This window comes from Polypterus senegalus, chromosome 6 (assembly GCF_016835505.1).
Source record: "Polypterus senegalus isolate Bchr_013 chromosome 6, ASM1683550v1, whole genome shotgun sequence".
NCBI lineage: Eukaryota > Metazoa > Chordata > Cladistia > Polypteriformes > Polypteridae > Polypterus > Polypterus senegalus.
In genome coordinates this window covers 5302468-5324557 of record NC_053159.1, presented here as the reverse complement: position 1 = coordinate 5324557, position 22090 = coordinate 5302468, and the positions used below count along the sequence as shown (strand labels likewise).

At 42.9% G+C, this 22090-nt stretch overlaps 1 protein-coding gene across 1 annotated transcript in view; it reads right to left on the bottom strand.

Annotated features, from left to right (window-relative positions):
- The window catches only part of ube2f (ubiquitin-conjugating enzyme E2F (putative)), a 149937-nt gene that overhangs the window by 99641 nt on the left and 28206 nt on the right, over nucleotides 1-22090 (bottom strand). The window contains exons 3-4 of the mRNA XM_039755316.1: nucleotides 8313-8342; nucleotides 5550-5615 (exon numbers count right to left, since the gene is read on the bottom strand). Coding sequence (XP_039611250.1) covers nucleotides 5550-5615; nucleotides 8313-8342 — 96 coding nt within the window. The remainder of the gene's footprint in view (nucleotides 1-5549; nucleotides 5616-8312; nucleotides 8343-22090) is intronic.

Here is a 22090-nt window from a genome sequence, read left to right as displayed (position 1 = left end):
CCGGCTGACACACCTGCATTTCCACGAGTCACACTCCCAAAGGCACTGATAGTACTGTATTTCATTCGCCAACGCACATTAGATAGCATCACGGTTCAACACAGACGCTCCTTACAAACAGAGCACCCCTCCCCGCCATTTTTCCCAGTACGGTTTCAGTGCTACTCTTTCTCACTGGCGTTCCGTATTTGTGGTGCTATTTCCTCACTTTCTGACTCGCAGTACGATTTTACTGTTGCTCTCTGACTGACTGCTGCTATTTGTTCACTTTCTGACGTATTGTAAATAACAAATGAATCTCACTGTAGTGCTTATTCTGTGCGTAATATCATGTAACACATTATAATTGTCCTGCTTTTCGCTAATATACCCATGCCACCGAAAAAAGACGAAGAATTGGAAGGTCCACTTCAGATGCCAGAAGAAAGTCTATTTCAAGGGCGTCTGAAACGCCACAGCACACAGAATCCAGAGTGAAGGAACTTACAATAAAATCAGACAAATGTTTGTTCTATTTCTATGTTCTGTTTCTTTCATTTGGGAAATTTACCGGTTATAGATTCCCAGGTACTCCTGCTGGTACCAAATAAAATAAAAAGGTGTTGATTTGAACAGATAATAAAATTCAGATATGAGGTGAACATCCAAAGAGAAGAAACCCCACAAATTCTGTAACATTACCATCCACTGGGCCATACAGATCTAAGGTTGTGCTCTAAAGGTTATTTGAGTTACATTACAGTTTAACGTTCCCTTTACTCGGTTTTTATTTAGAGGGGTGACACAGTGTATAGGATTCAACCTCCTAGGTTCACATCTTGTGCATGGATTGAAGTTTGCACAAAGTTCAGATACGTTCAACTGAATACCATCTTCTGAATTGAAGGATACATCCACACTATCACATTTTCATTTACAAAACCAAGTTTTCACAAGAAAAATGATCTCCGTCCACACTGGAGTTTTCACATCGTTTCCAAAAGAACCCCTGTCCATACCGAAAAACCCAAAAACGTGTATGACGGGGATCTTTGTCTGCATTGAGCATCACTGGGAAACTCCTTGAAGTAGTTGTGGAGTGAAAAGTTCAAAGCCTTGTGAAAATCAGATTCCTGTGTGCTTAAAGTGGTGCGTTCACAGCATTGGAAAAGAATTTCTTTTAAGGAGTGAATCGCCCCCGTGCCACATTCATGCGCCAATTACAGCTGAAGTTGACAGTCTTCAGAGCTGCATGGCGATGGTCGTCTTATCATTAAAGGAAAACAAAGCAAATGTTAAAGTGACACTTGAAGTGTTCGGCTCTATGGTCAATCGCAAGATGGTTGATTACAAGCCGTCCACAGCAATCATAGCGTATTGCGTACCAAACAACGTTTGTAAAACCAACTCAATAGAGAAAAGAAATAAAGAAGTCGATATCCTCGCTTTACTGTGTTGTGCTTTCTTGCATTCGACACCAATCCACTTTCTTAGACACCCCGCTTCTCCTTCCTGAACAGAGTAATAAACAATGATAAGTAGCTACTGTTACACACGTACGATTAGGAGAAAGCGGAGTGTACCAAGTCAAGTCAAGTTGGGGAGTATGCACTGGTACAGCGTGTTGCCACACCCACTACACGATGAAACAACTCGGGATCCCATTTGGCAGCCCCCCAGGCAGACACGCGGTCCAGTCCCACCCTCCAGAAATGACCCTCTATCTGCTACAGCTAGCTGTTATGTGGGCGACCCCTTGGCCTCGGCCAGCCACTCAGGTCCCCAACAATGAGGATTTTACGAGCCAGATCACCCTCAGGGAAACGCGCCACATGGCCGTAGTGCCGTAACGGACACTCCCTCACAATGCAGGTCATCAGCCTCATTCGGGACTCCATGAGCAACCGCTCATTCGACACAAAGTCAAACCAATGGTACCCAAGGACTTTCCGGAGAGACAGTACCAAAGGAGTCCAGTCTTTGTGTCAGGTTACTGGATAGCGTCCATGTCTGGCAACCATATAGCAAGACAGGAAGCACCAGGACACTAAAGACTTGGACCTTTGTCCTTTTGTAGAGATATCGGGAGCGCCACACACCCCTTTAAAGTGACCTCATGACCCCCCTCCATGCACTCCCAATCTGTCTACTGACTTCACAGGAAGAGTCACCAGAGACAGGAATGTCACTGCCAAGGTAAGTAAACCTCTCTATGACAAGGTCGACACTCTCTCTGCAGACAGACACCCTGCTGATGGCCGTGCCCAAGAGGTCATTAAAGGCCTGGATCTTTGGTTTTTATCAGGACCCTCCAAAGCCCAGACACTCAGACTCCTCGCTCAGTCTCCCAAGTGCCCCGATCAGATCCTCCATTGACTCCGCGAAAATCACAGCATCGTCAGCAAAGTCAAGATCGGTGAATCTTTCTTCACCAAAAGATGCCCCACAGCCGCTGGATCCCACGACCTTGTTCAACACCCAGTCCATACAAGCATTGAACAGAGTAAGAGCAAGACCAAGTGAAAGTAATTACCTGCCAGGCCAGGGGGTGGCAGTGTGAGCTAAACCTACGTCTGTTGTCTCTGCAGGCCAAATATGGGAAAATCTGATTCAACATTGGCGATGTCACTTCCAGCTCCGGCGCCAAGACTGGTGTCGCTTCCGGTTCTGGAGGCGAGAAAAACGTCACTTCCGGGCCAAGCCCTAGATGACATCACTTCCGGTTTTGGCTTTTAAAGCCGCCATCTTTTCACCAATCAAGCCAGTTCAGTTGTTGAACTCGACCAGTACATTTCAGTGCTTTATTCAATACTCTTATATGGGTGGCTGCCCCAAACCTTTTTCGGGTGCTGAGACCGATTCTTTTACACTATCCACCGAGTTATTTACAATTTGATTTTCATTGAGTTCTGAATTTTTCACTGCAATGGTAAAGCCCAACCGACGATGGCACTTACTGCAAAACTGTAGCGACCATTAAAAAGTTTGCTTGTATGCAGCATTCAAACTTTACAAAATATAATTTCACTCACTAAATGATCCAACGGCCCAAACAAAATGAAATGACTATACTCTTCACTTACCATCGGAATATAAATCTGGTAAGCAGCACAGCAAGCGCCATGGAAATCAATTCTTCTATGCTCGCTATGCTGAAAAATGTTTTTCTTCTGCAAAGGGTGACCAGTCAGGGAATGAACTGTTGTAATGAGCAAAGTCCAATCAGGGAAGGAGCAGGAAATAAGCACAAACCAATCAGAGTGCGTTTTTTTTTATTTTATTCAGAAAACACTGGTTTTGCTTGTCCACACCAAAACCCTGACGCTACGTTTTCTGTAGTATTAGGCCCTGGAAAAGGGTTTTTAAAAAACTTTCTTTTCATGGGTTGAAAATATCGGTGTACTGTGGCTGAAATGCGAAAAAGCAAACATGAAAACGTATTAGTGAGGACGGGACTGAAGACGGGGCTCTTGACCAGAGAATGAGGAGGAAGACGGGTCTTCAATTGAAAAGCTTGTAGCGCTGCTACATAAATAAAACAAATATGCTTTTCTGCGGTCAATCGGGTTTTGTGCGGATTACACTTAAAGACTGAGATTGACAGCGGTGTCCCACAGGTTTTCGGAGAGCAATTTGCATAAAGTGCGCCGTTTAAAAGGGAGAGAAGACAGCCAAGAAGATGGGGAAAATCGAACGATCTGCCTGGGGCATGAGACGAAGTCCTGACAGTTAGGTGGAAGTTGGCAATTATTTTCTGACTGGTGAATTGGGCGTTCCACTATTTCCCATGGACTTGGGTGAGCTTCTCGAAAACCTTACTGATCTTTACCATGGTGCAAACTGACTGTATAGCTTTTACCGTGAAGATTTTTTTGCTGCTAGGAGTCCACATCTGTTAGTACTCTTCATTTCACCTGCTGCCCACAGGGACTGGAACTGTGGACTTACTTATAAGTTCTGGAAGGGGAACTGGGGGAGGGATATTCTTATTGTATATAGATATTGTAATAATAATAATTCTTTGCATTTATATAGCGCTTTTCTCACTACTCAAAGCGCTCAGCAATTACAGGTTAAGGGCCTTGCTCAAGGGCCCAACAGAGCAGATTCCCTTTTGGCATTTACGGGATTCGAACCGGGCAACCTTCCGATTGCCACTGCAGATCCCTAGCCTCAGAGGCACCACTCCGCCTGTGATGGAGATTGTGACAAAGGTGCTATGCCAGTGTCTGACCCGACACAGACAGACGCAGGAGGCACAAACAAATAAAAGTTTTATTTTCTTTTTCTTCACCTGTGGGCAACACCTTCCCGTTCCCACAGGCACAGCACAAACCCAAAACTTTTCTTCCTCTTTTCCTTGTCTTTCTCTTCCACTCTCCCTCTGCCAAGCTTCGTCGTCGTCATCCTCCTCCTCCTCCCGACTGAAGTGAGGCGGCCACCTTTATGTTGCACCCAGATGTGCTCCAGGTGCGTACCGATGAACATCGTGCAGCACCTCCTCCTGGTGTGGTGGAAGTGCTGCATGGGCACCTGGAAGAACTCCAGGTGCATTTGTTTCCTCTTCCGGTAGCACTTCTTGGTGTGGCGGAAGTGTTGCCATCCAGGGCTCAGGGATCGTCCAGGCGCCCTCTGGCAGTGGCCACATAGTGGGTTGAATTTCCAAGGTCCCCATGCAATCCAGGGAGGCTGCCCTCTTGCGTTCCAAGGAAGACTTCTGCCCCTCTCCCAGTCCTTCCCTTCTCTCCAGGCATCCCGGAGGGGAAGGTCCCCTGACGTCTATCACAAAATATTTTTGCATCGTCATATATAAAGGTTATTCTGGATTTGGGGTGGGGAGGGTAGATGAAAGGGATTATGTTTTTTATTTCTCTCCTGATTTAATATATTCCTCATGTATTTATGGATACTGACCACTAGTCTTTTTTTTTTTTTGTCTTGGACTATAAATGCTCCAGCATCAGGTTTGACTGAACATTTTAAAATAAGGTGTGTACGGGGGGCTCTACAGGGGGTGATATTGGCCTATCCTTTAATCATCTGTCACAAATTAGGACAGGTTAGCAGTAACGATCGTCTCGTGTCAGCATGGTGGGCCGAAGTGTTACAAGCTTGACACCATAAATACATGCCAGTCTCGAATGAACTAGCAGCCCCTTCTGGGACAAATTCCTTCCCACCTTGTACCCAATGTTGCTTCTGAAATCGAAAACCCGTCGGTGATGAAGGTGTTGAACTGTAAGCCATAAGGACACTAGTTCAATCCCCACCAATGACTGCAAATCCTCAGTGATCACTTAACCTTCCGCTGGTCCAAAAGGTGAAACAGCAATGGTAGACTCTTGTAATCTGTATGTTGCTGCTGAAAATAAATCAGTTTATTCAGACACAACAGTAATATGGTCATATTTTTGGGAAAAAAAAAATTCATTAGAATGTGGGTGATACACCATCAAATTATTCTGTGTAAATGAGTTTATTTCCATACAAAGGCTGAGAGTGAATTGTTTTTCTGTTGACCTCAGTGGCACTAAAAGCAGTAAAACAATGGTGAATCAAAGCAGACTTACCTGGAGTGACAGTTAACTGAAAGTAATGCAGCTTGTTTACATCTGGGAAGTTCACTTTACATGTATCTGGAAAAACAAGATGAAGCGTTTCAAGAAAGTCTAAGAAGACGTCTTTTGTCAGGTAGCTGACGGTACATCTGCCATCTGGCTGGAGGCACCGACTAATCAGAAGATAATCTAGCAAAGCAGACAATTCTGTCAATGTTATGAAATGTCATGATGTTTTTAATACAAGGGATAGGAGCAATTTAGTCAAATAAAGACCTAGGCAATCCCCAGCTGGTTTTCTCCCAAATATCAAAAAGATGTCACAGCCAGTGTGTGTGCTTGGTGTGTGTGTGTGTGTGTGTGTGTGCTCTGCTGTGGGTTGGCGCCCCACCCGGGGTTTGTTTCCTGCCTTGCGCCCTTGTCTTGGCTGGGATTGGCTCCAGCAGACCCTCCTGACCCTGCAGTTAGGATATAGCGGGTTGGATAATGGATATCAAAAAGAAGGATTTTTGCAGAAAGTCTGTAAAGCATTGTGACGTCCCATCCCAGACATGTCCTTTACAGGATATTGGGGCTGTGAAAGAAAAAAATAACTTGTTGCAAGCTACTTAGGGTTAATAGCTGACAAAGCCATTTTGCTATAACATCAGATTATTCATACAGGAGTCTGTCATAAGACAGGGTGCAGCAAGCTGACCGATCCTTCTTTAGGGTATATCTGATCATTGAAAAAAATAAGAACAGATGGCCCATTAGTGTACTAAAACAAAATGCTTAAGTAAGCGACATTATGTTTATTTTTGAATAATAAGGGGGAGGAAGAAGAAATTATAAAAAGCCAATAGAAAAACATTGCAACATAGAATCCACGTACTCATCTGTGACTGAATAAAAACCTAACTGATTGAACTTGTTCCGTCTTCCTCAGGGTTTTTTTCTTCCACAGGGCCTACTTTGGGAGCAAAGTGGGCTCAGAATACTGAGAGATGAATGAATGAATGAATAGATGGAAGGCTATAACGAGCTTTCTTACAGACGTCGTATCAGAAAAGCAAAAAGACCACCAGCACTCAACAGAAACTGTAGGAAATTGGAGCACGCGGCATTAAGGAGATGACGTCTGAAGATACTGGCCGAGGAGCATTTTTGTTTTTAGTCGACTAGATTACTATAACGCACTCCTCTCTGGACTGAGCAAAAAAAGACATCAATCAGTTACAACGAGTGCAGAATGGAGCTGCCAGAATCTGAACTAGGAAAAGAAAATCCGAGCACATCACACCAGTCTGAGCGTCACTACACTGGTTACCGGTGCCATTTAGAATTGACTTTCAAATCCTGCTGATGGTTTACAAAGCCTTCAATAATCTGCTCCATCTTATATATCGGAGTGTCTGACACCTTACACTTCAAATTGTAACCTGAGATCTTCAAATGAGGGTCTGCTTAGAATTCCAAGAGCTAAACGTAAAAGAAGTGGTGAGGCGGGCGGCCTTCTGCTGTTATGCACCTCAAATCTGGAATAGCTGACTGAGAGAAATTTGCCAGGTTAATACAGTGGAGCACATTAAAAAAAACTGCTAAAAACTCATCATTGTAACATGGCTTTCTCAGAGCTTTATTTTAGTGTAACCCTGATATTCTGTATGTGCATTGAATTCTAATTTGTTTCATGACTCCGCTCTCCGTACTAACCCCTACTTTCTTTGCTGTTCTCTTTCCAGTTTTCTGTGGTGGTGAACTGTGGCGCCATCACCTGACCAGGACGTCATGCGGTCCCTCCATTGATGGATTTAAGGCCAGAGGTCCATGTGACCCTCATCGTCTTATTCTTCTAAGCATCTAAGCATTTCATCTTATATTACGCAAATCGGCCGACCGTTTCTTTTCTTGTGTACATGTCAAGAGGGGCCCCAAAGAAGGAAAGGTCATCTCTCCTGTGTCTAACAGACGCGTTCCTAAAGAAGGGACTTGTCCTAGGTCAGCTTACTGCAACCTGTCTTATGACAGACGCCTGTATGACTAACCTGCCATTATAATAAAATAACCCTTAGTAGCGTGCATTCTCTTTCACACTTGTCTACCATTTCCTTTCTGATCTCCTCAGACAACTCTCTCCTTTGCTCCCTCTGGTCCATGCTCAGTGTGGGACCCACGATGACACCAAACAGAAGAGGGGCAACCTTTCTGACGGTCCAGTCGTAAGGAGTTGAGAATAACTCGACCCAAAGATGCCACTTTGATCTTAGCCGAGCTTTCAGCCCTCCATTTAGCTTCTGTTGGCGTAAACCAGCACACCCCATTTCTCTGCATGATTACAGCCTCAGCGGTCAGCCCAAAAAGGACAAGGGGCTTTACAATAGCCCACTCGCAGAAGCATTATTATCAATAGGCATCGACAAATTAATACAGCTCAGCTAATTGCCTTGTTCTGGTGATAACGTTACCAAACTTCAATTAAATCGGCCAAAGTATTTTTGAGATTTTACGGTTTTTAGCTTTTCTATGGTGGGTGCAGGTGGACACCCCTAAATATTTATATATCGAAATGTCCTAAATGTGCAATCCCACCAAATTTCAGCTTTTTAACTGAATTAGTAATAATAGCATTTATCTCGATGAGCGAGTTGGTCATCTTTCCAATATACGGTACGTGCACCGATTGTGACATCAACTGCCTTGACGTAAATTGCAATTTATAGACTGTGCCGACACGTTAAGCTATGCTGGTCTTTGAATATTTCAAGAGAATGTTAATAAAAAATGTGTACTTACTTGGAAGGTTTGCTTCAAGCTCGGCAACCTCTGAAAATAAGAAGAATAAAAAGACAACACTTAACCTTCATGGCACACATTTCAAGATCAAAAGACGTTACAGCTGACAAGTTTCCTAAACATTATAAAATGTATACAGATACTTATGATTGATACTTAAATAAGAGATTTCTAAACAAATCTGTCGAATGCTGCATTCAAGTGCTGGCGGACAATCAGTAAATACCAGAAATTCCATAAAGACTACAAGTCGGACAAATTGGGGAAAACAAAGCTAACCAAACTCTCCAAGTCGTGACGTACCGCTGACCTTTCACCTTAGTCAACCATATAAAATAAAAAAAGTAAAAGCTGCTCTGCCGGAGACGCCAGTTTTGTGGTCGAATTGCATTTGGAGTGAAGTGAGACGCATTCAACATATTTAGTTTGTTCTTTATTTTTATAAAAAAAATAAATAAACAAACACAATTTATCTGGCACTGCCGTTTTGCAGACTGTGGCGGACGGCTGGGGGTGGCCTTCTCCAGACCACGAGGGGACGAGCGCCCTGGTTGCACTGGGGACCACGGGTGCAGAGCTTGGACGCTCAACCCTGTAAGTTGCCCGTGGTCACCTCCAGGGGGCGCCCCGGTGCCTGAAGTGCCTCAGCACTTCCGCCACACCAGGAAGTGCTGGGGGGAAAAAAAAAAAAAGACTAGGAACACCCGGAGGGGAGCGCAGCCGGCACTTCCGACACACAGGGGAGTGTCCGCGGAGGAGTGTCGGGGAGCAGCTGGAGCCCATCCGGGCAGCTATAAAAGGGGTCGTCTCCCTTCATTCTGAGTCAAGAGTCGGGTGGAAGTAGACGGGAGTCTAGTGAGAGAGGAGTGGAGGCGGCAGGAAGGCAGGCACTGGACTGTAAGACCTGGACATTGGGGAATCGGTGCCGAATGCACTGGGTTTGTGCACGGACTTGACTTTACCTGTAAATATTGTAAATAATAAACATGTGTGTGCTGGGTGACAAACTGTTGTCCGTCTGTCTGTGTCCGGGCCACGTTCCACAAGACAAAGTAACAAATCAACAACCTCACAATTTCCCCAATTAAGTCAAGTCGGGGAGCATACACTGGTACCGCACCCACTACATGACAAAACAGCTCAGGATCCCGGTTGGAAATCCCCCAGGCAGACACAGACACAGATATGAGGGTTTGGGGGGGACAGGGGGGCGTTTCCCCAAATGGTTAGACCGGAAATTCCTGTGAACCCACGGAAACGTCTCATCTCAGAGCTACGAATACTCAGAGAGCAAACAAACAAAAATACTTTACGTTGCATTTGTAAATTTAATGTTTATATCTATGTTGACAAAGTTAATAAAAAGTTAATGCATTTAATAAAAATGTATTTAAATATAGAAGAATGTACTTAAATTACATTGCTGATCCGAGGAGACCACAGAGGAAAATATCTGGATTAAAGAGACATTCGACCGAAAAAATAACTATTTCGTTTATCTCTTACTTACTGTAGTGATGGCCAGGCAAAATTTTTTAGTCTGATGCTTTTATCAGGATGCAGATGCATATCAAGAACTCACATCCCGCGGGGCAAGATTCTGTGCCAAGTGATTTAACCACACTCGGGGCCGGAAATAAAAGCCAAAGAGTAGGACAGCTGCTGTACAGATTTTGAAATGTTTGAAGCGCCGCGCGAGATTCAGATCACACAGTACAGCAGAAAGCCAGCAGCTGATCGAGCAAAGAGGAGGTAAACTGTATTTGTTTCTCATTGTATCACCGTTTAAGAGGGGGTTTTGGAGGAGCAACCGCGTCTCTCCTTGGGGTGCGTCCAATCCCTATCTTCACAATGAGAGCAGCAGAGGCACGAAGTGGCTGGAGAGCCAAGCGAGCAGGGGGCGAACCCCTAGTAACAATTATCCCTTTATAGTTTTGCGAATGAATAGTTGTAAAGAAAGTAAAGTGACAAGAAAAAGCTTTTCGCTGGAAACTAAATGCATGTGCTCTGACGATTAGATGCAGGGTAACACCAAATTAGGCCTTCTGGAGAAACAAATGGAACTTTCAACGGATTTTCAAAAAAAAAAAAAAAAATTATGGATCAAGTTTATACAAAACGATCCAAATTTTGCTAGAAGTTCAAAGGCTTCCTATCGACAATTGCTTGCTGAACGTCACAGAGAAAGGCAAACGACGTTAGAGGGCTTCTTCACAAAAAAACAAAAAGAACCTTCCTCATCACAAACATAAATTATGTAGTTACGCGACTATTTTTGATTTTCATGAATGATTTATGAATAAAAATCGATATTAGCAATAAAAAATGTCTACGATTAATGTAATAAAAAAGTATTTTATTATACATGTTAGTAGTACTAGGGTGTTGTACCGTGTTAGCCATTATGAATGTAGAGAAAAGCCAAGCAAACCAAACTAAAAAGATTACAATATGCAAGCTTTCGAGGCAACTCAGACCCCTTCTTCAGGCGAGATGTAAATATGTATACATGTTACAAAATAAAACCAAAAAAAAAATTATCAACTTTTGTATTTTCTGCCCTGTTTCTCCTATCCCCATCATTTATGTGTTAAGATGACCTCGTTTAACGCTGGGATTTCTTAAGCGGGGTCTTACTCTATAGGGTGGTCCAAATCTAATTATGCAACTTTTAATACAATGCAGGAAAACAATACAAGACAAAAAAATTGCTGAGCGACTGACAGCCGTCTCCCCGCCATTTTGGAATGCAGGGCAGGTGCTGCCATCTATCGACAACAAAAAGAATATTTTGTGAATTCTCTATGTAATAAACTTAATAAGTTATAGCGTAATGAAAATTGCATAATTAGATCTGGACCACCCTGGTATTTACAAGCTTGTAATACCTGATCTGTTGTCATACTTGTTTCATGTTACTCAGTGCCATCTCCAAGGCATGCAGGTCTACAGAGGACCATAGCTTCTCATGTCATCGCTTTTCAGGGGGCATACAGCACTTTGTTGATGGGCTGCAGGGGGTCCGACACATTTTGTCCAATCCTCCTTGCAAAAACACAACTGAAAACGTGTCATCCATCGACTCCTAAAAGGAAACTTACGTACGTCAAAGCGAGGTATGGATTGTTTTTTTTCCAAAACGCAAATTTTCATTTTCCGTTCACAGTGTATTCATTTCAAAGATCCTATCTTTGTGCCTCCACTGCTCCCAGACAGGGCCACGTCAATAACACGAAATGTAAAAGCAGCGGGAAAACAATAATCCAGAGCGAGACAGAATGTCAAGCACTGAAATGACTGCCTCTGCCAAAATGTCACTAATGAATATCAAAATGGCATTGCTCAGTCGGCAGCACACATCATTACCCTGAACAGAGACCCGGCACATTCTGACTATTGATATATCAAAGCGTTGTCAATCAGCGAGGCACCGTGTGTGTGCAGAAATAAGTCATCGCCACCGCGAAAGAAAGAAAGAAAGAAAGAAAGAAAGAAAGAAAGAAAGAAAGAAAGAAAGAAAGAAAGAAAGAAAGAAAGAAAGAAAGAAAGAAAGAAAGAAAGAAAGAAAGAAAGAAAGAAAGAAAGAAAGAAAGAAAGAAAGAAAGAAAGAAAGAAAGAAAGAAAGAAAGAAAGAAAGAAAGAAAGAAAGAAAGAAAGAAAGAAAGAAAGAAAGAAAGAAAGAAAGAAAGAAAGAAAGAAAGAAAGAATTTGAACAACTCAATTACTTTAAACAAACAGCACTATACTATTATTTATCTGTAATCACCAACGAAACTAGAAGAGGACGACACGCAGATTTCACAAACGCTTCTTTACAATTTCCAAAAACAAACGCTACATAATCTCAGCAAAGAAAAACTCAAAACAAAGTGATGTTTAAACATTTCACGGCATTAAAGGGTTAACCGGGGACTCCCATAATGCATCCCAAATTGAGACAAGCAAAAGCCGCTCATCCATTTTGTAAGCTTGCAGCTCAGGGTTACAGGGGGGATTCACAGTACTATGTAATACAAAGGGGATGCGAGTGAGTGGGCGCAGACAGGGGGTCACTAAACACACACACACCTGAAATGAGCTACCAGTAGCTCGCCACCCCTTTCCAAAGGGTTAATGAATCCTACATAAAACTGGATTAGTCAAATTAGAGGTGGGCGATCTTTCCAAAAAATCATATCACGACCCACGATCTGAATTGCAGTCTCTCTTTTCAATGTGGCAGACACTTAAGGGAATATCCGGACTAAAACTCATCAAGACCCAAGTAACACTTTAATTTAAATATCAAACAAAGTTGAATTTAATTGCTCTCTCATTCACTACATAAGCGGAGTTAAGGAACACATCCCGAAGCTGCCGAGTGAGTGAGGAAGCCCCAACCCACTGCATGTTTCTTGGATTCGCGCAAGTGAACTGTGATACATAGCGACATGAGAGAAGTCGCAAAACTCAACTGGAATGTTCAAGCAAATTATTGAAAAAAAACCCAATCTAAATCCGTTAAGGGGCGGCATGGTGGCACAGTGGGTAGCACTGCTGCCTCGCAGTTAGGAGACCCGGGTTCACTTCCCAGGTACTCCCTGCGTGGAGTTTGCATGTTCTCCCCGTGTTCAAGAGATTCAAGATTCTTTATTTGTCACATGCATAGTTACTGTATACAGGACAGCACGCAGTGAAATGCATCCTGATCCGCTTATCAAAAACTGTGCAAAGTTAGACGAACATCAGTGAGATTAACAAAAAGTCATAGATTGAAAGACAACAATAAAATAGGACATAAATAAATAAGTAAAATTATGTGAATAAAGAAGAATTAAGTGTTAAGGTGTGGGTTTCCTCCCACAGTCCAAAGACATGCCAGTTAGGTGCATTGGCGATTCTAAATTGTCCCTAGTGTGTGCTTGGTGTGTGTGCCCTGCGGTGGGCTGGCGCCAGGCTGGCTGGGATTGGCTCCAGCAGACCCCTGTGAACCTGTAGTTAGGATATAGTGGGTTAGATAATGGATGGATGGATAAATCCGTTAAGTAATTCTCTTGTGAAAAGCAGACAGACATTGGATTTTATATATTATATATTAGTAAACCTTCAAAACGACGTGCAGTTAAAGTCTCAACAGCATTTCTGGAGCATAGTAGAGCCAGATAACTAGAAGAATCTTCACCAAGCAGCTCTGAAAATGTCTGCATTGTTTGGGTCTCCATACCTTTGAGAGTCTGTGACGTGAATGTCATGAAATCCAAGTTCAGAACAAGACTGACAGACGAACATTTAAATGACTCCATAAGAGTGAACCTGAGGGGCTCCACTCCACCAGACACCTCAGTGCCAGTCATCTGACTAACTAAAAAACACAACACACAGGTGACTGGACTTGTGAATAAAGTGACATGCGACAAAATGACAAATGAAGAAGTCATATCTGTGGATTTGGAATTGCAATGGACATGTGCAGAGGAGAGATGAGGGGTATAATGGGAAAAGGGTGATAAGGATAGAGCTGCCAGGGAAGAGGAGAAGAGGAAGGCTTAAGGGAAGGTTTACGGATGTGGTGAGGGAGGACCTGCAGGTGATGAGTGTGACAGAACAAGATGACGAGGACAGGAAGATATGGAAGACGATGATCTGCTGTGGCAACCCCTAAAGGAAGCAGCCGAAAGAAGAAGAAGTGTATTTGGAATTGCATTGTTTTGCTTTCACGTGCATTCACGTTTTAATTCAGTGGTGTGAGATACACTGGAAAATGCACACAGACATACAAAATGCACTTGCAGGTGATCTGAATATTTTTTATGTGATGTTTTAATGCAAAATGTGAGTTGTGGACACCAACACTTTGTAATTGTTCAGGCAAAACAAGCGTATTCAGTTTGTATGGGCTGAAATAAGCTATGAGAAGAAACGTTAGAAAACATGAGGAGCTCTCGGCCATTTTCATTTTGTAAAAGTAGGTCTCGGGGGAGAAAAGGTTGGAGACCCTGACGTAGAGTCAATCAACCAAAACAATCAATTTGGAAATTAAAAAACAAAAACAGAAGGTTTTGAGTTTTGTGAATCTTTCTTGTAAAGACGGCCACACAAATAATATGCTAATGAGAAGAGCCAAATATCATTTAAATGAATGAATATATGAAAAGTTGTTTGCTCAAAGGGATAAAAACAATTTCAGTTGGCTCTCCAAAACAAAAGAAAACAAAACAAAAATGAAGGTCCAAAATGCAAAACTTGAATTAGTCGCGCATTAAGCATGATGCGGAATCCACACAAACGAGGCGATGTTATGTGCAGGCCTATCACGCTGTAGCCTCCCTCCGTGTCACAGATCCACAGCCTCCCTCCAACACTCAACACTACAGCATTATTCTGTTCGCATCTCGTTATGTGCCACCCGCCTCTCTTTATTTCCACTTCCACCTATTCAACAACAGCATTTATTTCTAGAGCACATTTTCATACACATGATGGAGCTCAAAGTGCTTTACATGATGAAGAAAGAGTAAAAAAGACAAAATAAATAAGAAAATAGAATTCGAGAACACTAATTAACACAGAATAAGAGTCAGGTCCGATGGCCAGGTAGGACAGAAAAAAAAACTCCAGACAGCTGAAGAAAAAAAATAAAATCTGCAGGGGGTCCGAGGCCATGAGACCACCCAGCCCCCCTCTAGGAATTCTACCTACATAAATGACCTCAATCAGTCTTCACTGCATTCAGGGTTCTCATGGAAGAATTTGATGATTTGGTCATTCGCCCTACCACCACCCAAACCTACCGCGTTCCGGTCACAATGTACATCCTTTGTTTCTGTGGAAATAACGGCTCCTAAAAGCCAATTAAGCAGTTAAAGTAATCCCTCAAAAGCGAAGAGGGAGCATAAAATGCAGTCTCTCAACGACAAAATAAAAATCTTGGATCTTTAAAAAAGCGGCATGTCGTATGTCAGAGTGGGCCCTGTTTCAAGTAGGTAGGTAGGTATGAAAGGTAGGTACAGACAGACAGACAGACAGACAGACACTTTATTAATCCCAAGGGGAAATTCCCATACTCCAGCAGCAGCATACTGATAAAGAATAATATTAAAATTAAAGAGTGATAACAATGCAGGTATAACAGACAATTACTTTGCATAATGTTAACGTTTACCCCCCGAGTCGCATAGTGTGGGGTCTCCTCAGTCTGTCAGTGGAGCAGGACGGTGACAGCAGTCTGTCGCTGAAGCTGCTCCTCTGTCTGGAGATGATCCTGTTCAGTGGATGCAGTGGATTCTCTATGATTGACAGGAGTCTGCTCAGCGCCCGTCGCTCTGCCACGGATGTCAAACTGTCCAGCTCTGTGCCTACAATAGAGCCTGCCTTCATCACCAGTTTGTCCAGGCGTGAGGCGTCCCTCTTCTTTATGCTGCCTCCCCAGCACACCACCGAGTAGAAGAGGGCGCTCGCCACAACCATCTGATAGAACATCTGCAGCATCTTACTGCAGATGTTGAAAGACGCCAGCCTTCTAAGGAAGTATAGTCGGCTCTTGATGACTTAAATACATCCAGTTGCTCCATCGGTAGTGCTCCTCTGGACCCTTTTCCAGCCCTGGGATGACACAAATATGCGCCTAAAAATGAAAAAACGAGTGACCAACGCTTCTTTGCTGCTAACCTCGTAACAAGTTCAGAGCACATCAAGTTTTCATTGTAAGCAAATAAATTGGCCGTTTACTCAAATCCTGTGCTGCGGCGCAACTCCAACACTGACAGACAGATGACACTACAAGACACTCCGCTAATAACACACGAATACATTAAATAAGAGTGAGGTTTAACAAAAAAAAATAAAAAGATCCTTTGAATGTCCATCAGTTTTATTTTTCCATTATTGTGGGATTTTACACTGAGCCACACACTTCATGTTGATCCCACGCTGCCTCCTCACACTGACGCACACATCAGGCCCTCTCCTGTGTCCTCCATCAAAAGGTAAAATGACTCTGTGTGTTGCCAAGTCTCCTCGCCTTCCATGAATGAACCCGAGTGTTACGTCCCCCTCAGACTCCTTCTGTAGGCAGTGCTGTTTGCTCCGTGAAACTTTTGCTGCTGCACATTCTTACCAATTCAATTAGGTTAAGCCCCTCCCCCTTTTCACTTTTATTGGCCATCCCAGTCAGGTGGTTCTTTCCAGGCGAGTCACAGGTTACTAATTCCTATACTTTACTGCAACGATGAAAAAGGAACGACGAGACAAATTACACGTGGCAAATGCGTCCACACGCTGCAGCCAAATAAACTTTACAGCGAGCACAAACAAAAGCTGGTGGCCTCGCAGATCCAGCACTCTACCTTCATATCGTACATCCGGGGGTTTCTCACATAGAGTTTTGAATGTCGTCCCGGTGTCTAAACTCTAACTTACCTTTGCTCCTGACCCCCAACATGTGCCGTTTTGGTGCGAGTGAATGAGCAGACACGGTGCCAAAGGGCTCGTTTATACTTCACGCTCAAAAACGCATACGTTTCTGCATCATGGCTGCCACAGGTTCCCAGCATTCATTTGATGTGTCCTCTGAGGAGGTCTTTAAGAAATTAACTCGACGCATGTGCGAGTTGCAGTATCAGCAAAAAGTCGGGGGGCGCAGTGTGCTAAAAGTTGGAATGTGACGTCCGAGTCTCTGCTTACTATCAACATGCGACCGAAAGCCCCTTTGCGGATCGTACGAGATCGATGTGCGCGCTTCGATGTTTGATGAATGGTTCGATGTGTTGAAGCAAAATGCCAACATACAGATGTATTTGTGGTGCTTTTATATTCAAGCTTCGCATATTCCAGATCGTAACAACACGATAGCATTTTAAAAGTCTCACCTACCATCTTCTGTGCCGTCTTTTTTTCCGAGGGCTTCCTCCCGACTTGTCAGGAGCGGATCACCAGCAATAGATCGCCACCCTGAGCACATGAAATGTCTGATATTCCAACTCTCTGCACATCTAGAATCCTTAGATTTATACTTGATATCACTTTCATGATGAAATGCATTAAAGTATGTATGTTACAATTTACAGATAAATTGTTAATTTCATTTAAATAATGAATACTCATAATAATTACACACATGGGCACTGCTGTCTCATAGGGAGTCATGTCGCTGATATTCCCTGCCTGGAGTTTCCATGTTTTCCTGCTGGCTTTCCTCAGTGTGCTGTGGTTTCCTTCCAAAGATATGCAGATTTGGTGACACTAAAATGACGCCAGTGTATGGGAGCTCTTGTAGTCACCTTGCGATGAGCTGATGCCTCATGGACTGATGGATTTAATCATTAAATATCCTTTTCAGAAATATTGCAGTAAGGTGTCACCGGAATTTAATGGGTGTTCTTGGTAATTCGCAACACAGCGAAGGTGAACCTGTTCTCACCGTGATAATATCTCGCACTGCCACCTGGTGGATTCCTCCAGATTTACGTAAAGTAGGCGTACAAGTACAAACAGTATAACACTTGCGTAGCAGGAGCGTCCGCTACAGCATACGTCGCGTAAGTATAACCCTGGCCTTACTCGCTGCCCACAAACGTCATGACTGCAGTTTAAGAGTTAAGGCAGCCACCCAGTGCCACTTTAAAGCAATAAATCCATAAATAAATAACTTGCCCACAAAAACTGTGCTGCCTTTATAACAAATAATGAAAAATCTAAAGTCTCCAACGAATGAACAGACTGGACATCACCAGGATGTCTCTGACTGAAAAGACGAGCTTAGGAACCGAGCATTGATCTTGGTAAAAAAAAAAGCAGATTACAACATCGACTTCTGACATTTGACAAACTCATTTGCTGCTGTGACAGGTTAAAAAAAAAAAAAAAATCAAATCAGCATTACGGGGAGTTTGCCGAGACGATCGAGAACGGCACACTAATGTGCTGCAAGCCAAGTAAGTAGCAGCTGCGTGTGCAACACTGTTTATCAGAATAAAAACGGAGCCCCGAGAACAAAGACAACAAAAAGAAACAGCGATCAAGTGACAGCCGTCAAGCGGAGCCACCATGAAAAGGGAAACGCCAGGAGCAGAGTTTCTCCAGATTTACATGCGCTTTTATATTCTTCTCTGTTCTTGTTTTGTTTATTTTGCACCTTCGGTTTTTCTTATTCAGTAGTAAAATAACACAGCAAAAAAAAAAAAAAACACCTACCTGCGCTAAAATATTGTTATCTTCTCATCTGCCATATTTAGATTTTTTTTTTTTTTATCTGATTTGAAATAAATGTCCAACACTGCTGATGTAATACCATCTCTGGGTGACTTTATGTCTGGATTATGTGACACAACAAACACAAGATACAACAACAAGATATTTTTCATAGTTTGCTGTTGGTCACCGCAGACGCCTGCTCTGTCAGATATGTTATCTCTATAATGATGTGAGATTGAATTTTTTTTCTTGGTAATCACTACAAACCAAATAGGGGTAAATAACATGGAAAAAACAACTGTGTGGATTATTAAATTATGCTATGTTCGATATTTATTTTTTTAGTGTTTATTTATTTACTAGCCGTCTCCCGCAGCTTTACCCGTGGAGAAAGAAGTGAAACAGGACAGCGAGGAGGGCCCTGCCCGGCTCTCTACTCCCGACGTCACACTTCCACCTCCTCTCAGCCCCGCAGCCTCTGTCTCAGATTAGCACAGATATATCACTCCTGCAAGCGAACTATGATTCTTAGCGCAACGAGAAAAGTCGCAAAATCAACCAGATTGTTCAAGCAAATTCTAGAAAAAATGCCCGATCTAAATCCGTGAAGTAGTTCTCTTATTCGCTAGCTAAGCAGACGAAAGATACCCCCGGAGGCTGGCGTGTGAGTGAGGAGGGCCCTGCTCCCCCATTCCCTCGACCCACTGAGTCTCTCTCTTTGATTTGCGTAAATAAATCGGTACCATTAGCGAACTATGATACTTAGCGCAATGAGAGAAGTCACAAAATCAACTGGAATGTTCAAGCAAATTACAGAAAAAAACCCAATCTAAATCCGTGAAGTAGTTCTGTCATGAAAAGCGGACAGACATTGGATGTTATATATAAATATATATTCAGTGGAACCTCGGGTCACGAACGTCTCAGACCACACACAAATCGGGTTACGACCAAAAAGTTTGCCAAACTTCTGCACCTGTTCACGACCACACAATCAGCTGACAAACAAGCCAGTTTCCCCTTCCAGTTTGTACGCGCCGATGATTTCCGCACGTGTTCAGTCTCTCCCTGTGCATCGAGCGAGAGCGAGAGAGAGAGAAGGCAGTTAAAGAATACACTGGGCTTGTTTTTAAAGAGACTGTTCTGAGCATTGTTTTAATCTCGTTGTATTCAATGAAGACTTTTTTCTATTGGATTTTAACCTCCACTTCACTTCTGTTTTTATGGGATCATTTGTTTATTGAAGGATTCTGAAAACACTGCACTTTATTTAATTTGGACTTTGTTTCTGATTGTTGCTTTGTTGATTTTAATAAAAGCCTCACTGCCGTGCTCATCGGTAATATTACCGACGGTGACGGGTTTAAGGGCTCCCGGAAGCAAGATGGGAGCAGGCAGCAAACCGGCATCTTCACAGACTTTACCTCAAAACTAACCTCCTCTCCACCCTCCCTGTTCTTCCTCGCTTCCTTCATGCCAGAACTCGACTCATGCAAGGTTAGTTTTCTTGGTTGTTTATGGTTAGTTTTTGTATAAATTATGGATTTTTCAAATGTTCATTTTTTTCCCCTGTGCTTAAAACTCATTAAAAAAAGTGTTTACAGCGGTGCGTAAGGCCGTAGCGTGAACTCCTGTAATGTTAGTTTTCTCTGTGCTATTCAATGTTTTTACACTTAGTTTACTATTACACTGTGCTTTCTATGGTATAATTAACTATTTTTGTGCTTAAAAATCTTTAAAAAATATATATTTACATACAGCTCGTACGGTCCGGAACGGATTAATTGTATTTACATACAATCCTATGGGGGAAACTTACTTTGGGTCACGACCAGAGTTTTGGAACGAACTCCAGTCGTGTCCTGAGGTTCCACTGTGTATGTACTGTATATATACACAAGATGTACGTATGTTAGATAAATATTTCAACTTCAGCAGACCATCTCTTAAAAAGCAATACAAGTACGAGTTGTGGCAATTTAATTCCCAAAGAGGCCATATAGTGTCACCTGTGTGTGTGTGTGCGCGTTTTCTTTGATCACAATGGGACAGTCCATCATGAATTCTATGAACAGGGACAAACAGTCAACTAACAAGGCGCTTCATAAGTGCCAAAGAGGAATAGGAATTCTGACAAGTGGCTCATCAATCATGACAGTAACACAAGCCGTGACTTCCAGATAACTAAAAACTCAAATATCAAAAATTCGATCTACCACCCTGTAACGCTTGACTGAGCCTCTTGTGATCTCCGACTCTTTCCAAAAGTTAAAAAACAACCATGGAAGGACACAGATTTTCAGACATTTTCTGACACCCAGCGTAACATCACAAAGGAACTCAAGAACGCTAAAATCTCAAACATTTTGGTATCAGTGCACCAGTGACTCCTGTCACTTTCAAAGTCACCTCCTTCTGCAGCTATGTGTTTACTTACAGTGGTATGCAAAAGCTTGTGCCCCCGACATGGTCATTACTCCGTAAGACCCCTTTGGCAAGTGTCACAGCTTGTCAAGGCTTTTTGTAGTCTTTCCATTTTTATTTGAAGTCTTTTCACCCATGCATTCCTTGCAAAAGCCTTGAAAAAAATCAAGCAAAATGACCCCTTTTATGGGCTAACTAAAAAGATTACAATATGCAAGGCTTTCGAGGCAACTCGGGCCCCTTCTTCAGGCGAGATGTATTCGACTTCTCACTACATTCATAATGGCTAACACGGTACATGTTTTGTTACGGGAAAATGGTTCCAGGGATATGAACATAAGCAGGCAAAGAATCAGAGAGAAGAGGTCCAATACTTCTATTTTATTTACTTAATCAACTATAATAATCAAACACATATAATGCAGACATACAAAACAAAACAATACTTACAGACATACAAAAAGACATAGAGCCATCATCCCAGACCAGTAGACTGAGGGGGCCCGCTTGTCAGTCTTGTCAAAGGACCAACTCATTTTGCCTTTCATTTACCGGGCGGTGCGCGCTGTCCCCACGGTTGAGCCTCCAAAGAAACTGAGGGCGGAACCTTCCCTTATATACTAATTGAGCGTCCTTGCCCAAAGCGGCTTACGTGTAAGCAGTGTATACAGAAGTGATTAGTTTCAGCACACACACCTTTCCACGGGACGCGGTGTTGTTTTGCACTTGGTCCTGATGATGACGACACCTGGTACCAGGAGGCACACAAAAATAAGAATTGCGTAGTGAAGCCCCTTGAAGTGAAAAACAAGTCAGCATGACCCTCTGGCCATATTCCCAGTACTTTTCCTTCTTGAAGCTGGTTTTTGCGCTGAGCGACCAACGCCCATCTGCTCTCTTGATCCCCCCCCTCTCTTTAGAAAAATCCTTCCATTACAGTACAACACCCTGGTATTGCAAAAGGCTTCTAATTCTGCAAGATTCTTGAGACGTCTTACATGCACTGCTGCTCTTTGGAGGTCTCTCCATAGATCTTCAGTGATGTTGAGGTCAGGGGGTTGTGAGGACCATGGCAAAACCATCAGCCTGCACCTCTTGAGGTAATCCATTGTAGATTTGGAGGGGTGTTTCAAATCATTATCTTGTAAGATTGTAACTTCAACTTTTTTTACAGATAGTGTGGA